This window comes from Ailuropoda melanoleuca, unplaced genomic scaffold, assembly GCF_002007445.2.
Source record: "Ailuropoda melanoleuca isolate Jingjing unplaced genomic scaffold, ASM200744v2 unplaced-scaffold16365, whole genome shotgun sequence".
Classification (NCBI taxonomy): Eukaryota; Metazoa; Chordata; class Mammalia; order Carnivora; family Ursidae; genus Ailuropoda; species Ailuropoda melanoleuca.
In genome coordinates this window covers 1-3,194 of record NW_023185354.1, presented here as the reverse complement: position 1 = coordinate 3,194, position 3,194 = coordinate 1, and the positions used below count along the sequence as shown (strand labels likewise).

The 3,194-nt window shown below is 63.4% G+C and overlaps 1 protein-coding gene across 1 annotated transcript; it reads right to left on the bottom strand.

The window, feature by feature from the left end:
• Positions 1 to 6: 6 nt before the first annotated feature.
• Positions 7 to 3,149, bottom strand: STAP2 (signal transducing adaptor family member 2; the record flags this gene model as incomplete). Its single annotated transcript, XM_034650311.1, has 8 exons — positions 7 to 32; positions 273 to 347; positions 428 to 517; positions 603 to 758; positions 1,695 to 1,808; positions 1,932 to 2,034; positions 2,126 to 2,195; positions 2,992 to 3,149. Coding segments are annotated over 8 exons (792 nt in total), but the record flags the coding sequence as incomplete, so codon positions are not given.
• Between the last annotated feature and the right edge of the window lie 45 nt (positions 3,150 to 3,194).

Here is a 3,194-nt window from a genome sequence, read left to right as displayed (position 1 = left end):
CTCTGCCAGCTCCGCCGTCAAATCTGCCAACCCTGGGGGGGGGCGGGTGACCGAGGCCTCAGCCGCACCAGGGATCCCCAGTCCATGCTGTCCCCCCACCCCACACCCACTCACGACCCGCTGCAAAATCTGCGGGGCCCCGTGAAAAGTGAAAATGCACTCAAAAGCCCTGAGGAATTTCAAGACAGCAGGGCGTTAGAGCGTGGGGCGTTTCGGAGTGGGGGTCCCGTGTGACAGCGCTGGCCACCTGCATCGACCCCCACACGCCTCACCTGTTGAGGGGAAGAGAGTCTGCATTGAGCCGACTGCCAGCTTCTTGGCCAGGCCGCCATGGAGGCCTTTGGGCTCTGGAGGAGAAGGCAGATGAAGAGATGGAGGCTGATGCTGGCTCTCGGCTGGAAGGGGGGGGGCAGGAGGGACCCCCTACCTGGCTTGGGGGCAACGGGTGGCTTTAGAGGCTTTGCCTGAACCTTTGCCAACTTCCTGGGGTTCAGGACCGGTCGACTGCGGGAAGGCACTGTGTGGACAAAGGTGTGTGTCACATCCAGCTTTCAGCCCCCCTCCCCCTGTCCCCATCTCACCTCTGCGCCATCCCCACCTACCATCCTCGTTCATGTAGTTGGCAGCTGGGTCGTCTCCAATGGGGATCACGTAGTTCTCCTCCTGGTTCAGGAGCGGGGCTGACCAGTCCTGGCTTGCCACAGGTGTGATGGGCACAGGAGGCAGTTGCTTGGGGCTGCCCGAGGCAGGTGCGGGCCCTGGTGGGAAACGGCAGTTACCGTCTGGGCCCACGTGGTGCAGGGACACCTCAGCGTGGGTCTGTGTGCCTCCAAATGAGGATGCGTGCATGCCCGCCGGGATTCAGGCACGTGACCCTGTGCGTGTGTGTGTGTGTGTGTGTGTGTCCCCGCGTAGTATAAACATGGACCCTGAGGGAATCTGCACGGTGGAATATATGTAAAGGGTGTGTACACACACACCTACACGTGTGTACGTGCCTCACGCTGCGTGGACACTACGTACGTGCTCAGGTGCTCGCCTATATCATGTGCACACCCGTGTACCTAGAAATGGCTGAATTTGCACTCGTGAGTGAGCATTCGTGTGTACACGTGTGGTTGTGGCTTAGGTGTGGGTATGTGTGTGACACAGGACTGGAACTGTGGGACACTTGTACTCACGCATGGGTGGAGCCCTCGGCCACGTAGCTGTCTACACGTGAGCTTCTGATTATGCAGACGGACGCAGTCTGTGTGCGTGTGTGCGCGTGTGTGTGTGTGTACGTACATACCCAGTGTGCCCGAGGGTGTCCCCCCCCCGGCATCTGCCCAGCCCGAGGAGGACCAGACCGCCCACCCCACAGACCTTTCCAGCCTCCCACCTCAACAGCCACCTGGATGCCCTCTCTGGGTAGTTTCTTGCTCCAGGTGAAGCCCATCTCTACCTACTGAAATCCTTTGAGACCTTGAGCAAACACCCCCTCCTGCAGGAAGCCTTCCTCCTACTCTGCCCCCTTTCTCTCCCCAAGTCTAGGCACGGCTGCCTCCAGCCCCAGGTTCCACCACACAGGGCTAGGAGTGTGTCCAGCTGTCTGTCTCCCCCTCCACAATCCGGAGGGCAGGGTCTCGGTAATTTCCGGGTCTTTTGTAGAAGATTGGACACGGGCGGTGCCATGTGGGTCCCCGGTCTCTTACCACTCTGGCCCAGCGGCGGGCGCAGGGCAGGGGCATCACCTGGGCCCGGGGCTGTGGGGGTCGAGCGCGCCACCCACACACTCTCGCCGTTCTCTTTATCCGCCTCCACGTGGCCTAGAACAGAGAGCGGTCCTAGAGGAGGTGCGGAGGCTGGGCATTGACCCAGGGGTGACCCGTGGGGGCAGGAGCCGGAGAGGCACGTACTGGGCCCCCCGAGTTCCCTGAGGCCGCACCCACCTAGCACCTTCTCATAGTCCTCGTCCAGCAGGAAGGGCACCAGCGCCTTATTGGTGTGTGACACGAAATAGTCGACCACTGCGTCCAGTGAGGCACAGGAGAACTGGCGGCGGATGGGGGTCACAGTCAGTGCTGTTGCGGAAGGGGCGCAGACCCCACCACTGCGCATCTCGGGACCCCGGCCCAACGCTCACCGGCTCCTCCACGTCGATCACATACTTGGGGCCCTCATGCTTCACCTTGTAATGCCGGACCACCGACGTCCTGCACAGGCAGTGGTGAGTGGGCGGACAGGCTCAGGCCAGGGAGGACCCCGCCCCTTGTCCTGGCTCCGCCCCCACGGAGGGCCTAAACTCTTCCTGCTCCCCTGCACACTGACCACACCTCGTCCTGGCGTAACTCTCTGTGGAGAACCAGGCCCTCAACTGACCGCACCCTCCCGGAAGACCCTACCACTGGTCCTAGCACTGCCTCCAGAGAGGACCATGACCTGATGGCTCCACCCCAGGAGGCCCCGCCTCCCGGTGGCTCCGCCCCCGCGGTTCTGTCTCCACCTTTAACTAGCCCGACCCCTCATCAGACTATCTCAAAGGAAGCTTTAGTGTCAGGCTCTGATCCGCCCCCAGAGTGGCTCCACCTCCAAAGCCTGAGTCAAAAGCCACGGGGAGGGCCGGGCCATGACTCCACCCACAGGTTCTGACTCCGCCCCAAGGGCCGGTTACCACCCCTGTTCCAGGTGCCCAGACCCAGCTCCGACTCCGCCCGGAAAAGCCGATCCTAATCCAAAGGTCTGACCTCGCCTGTAGAGTCCCGTCCCCGCTCCAGGATCTAACTCCTCCCCTAAGGGGATCCACCACCCTGCCTGGCCTCTAGCCCCGCCCCCAGGCTTTGACACAAACACACATAGGCACAGACACAACCCCCATCCCGGGGCGGGGCCAGGCTCAGGACCCCACGCCCCGTAAGCTTTGGCCCCGCCCCCAGAGCCCCGTCCCAGCTCTGACTCCGCCCCCATGCTCGCCCCTCCTCCCACCGCGGCTCCGGAGTCGCGCAGGCGCACCCATTGAACGTCTGGCGCGTGGTGACCGACACATCGTCCCCGCCGTCCCCGCTGGGTCGCAGCAGCAGGTTTCCGCAGTCGGGATAGCGCTCCAGGAGAAGCTGCGCCTCCAGCCGGCTCACCTTCAGGAAGCAGCTGGGGCCGGCCGCGTCCCTCACTCAGGACAGGCCCCGCCCCTGGCGCCCAGCCACGCCCTCCCGCAG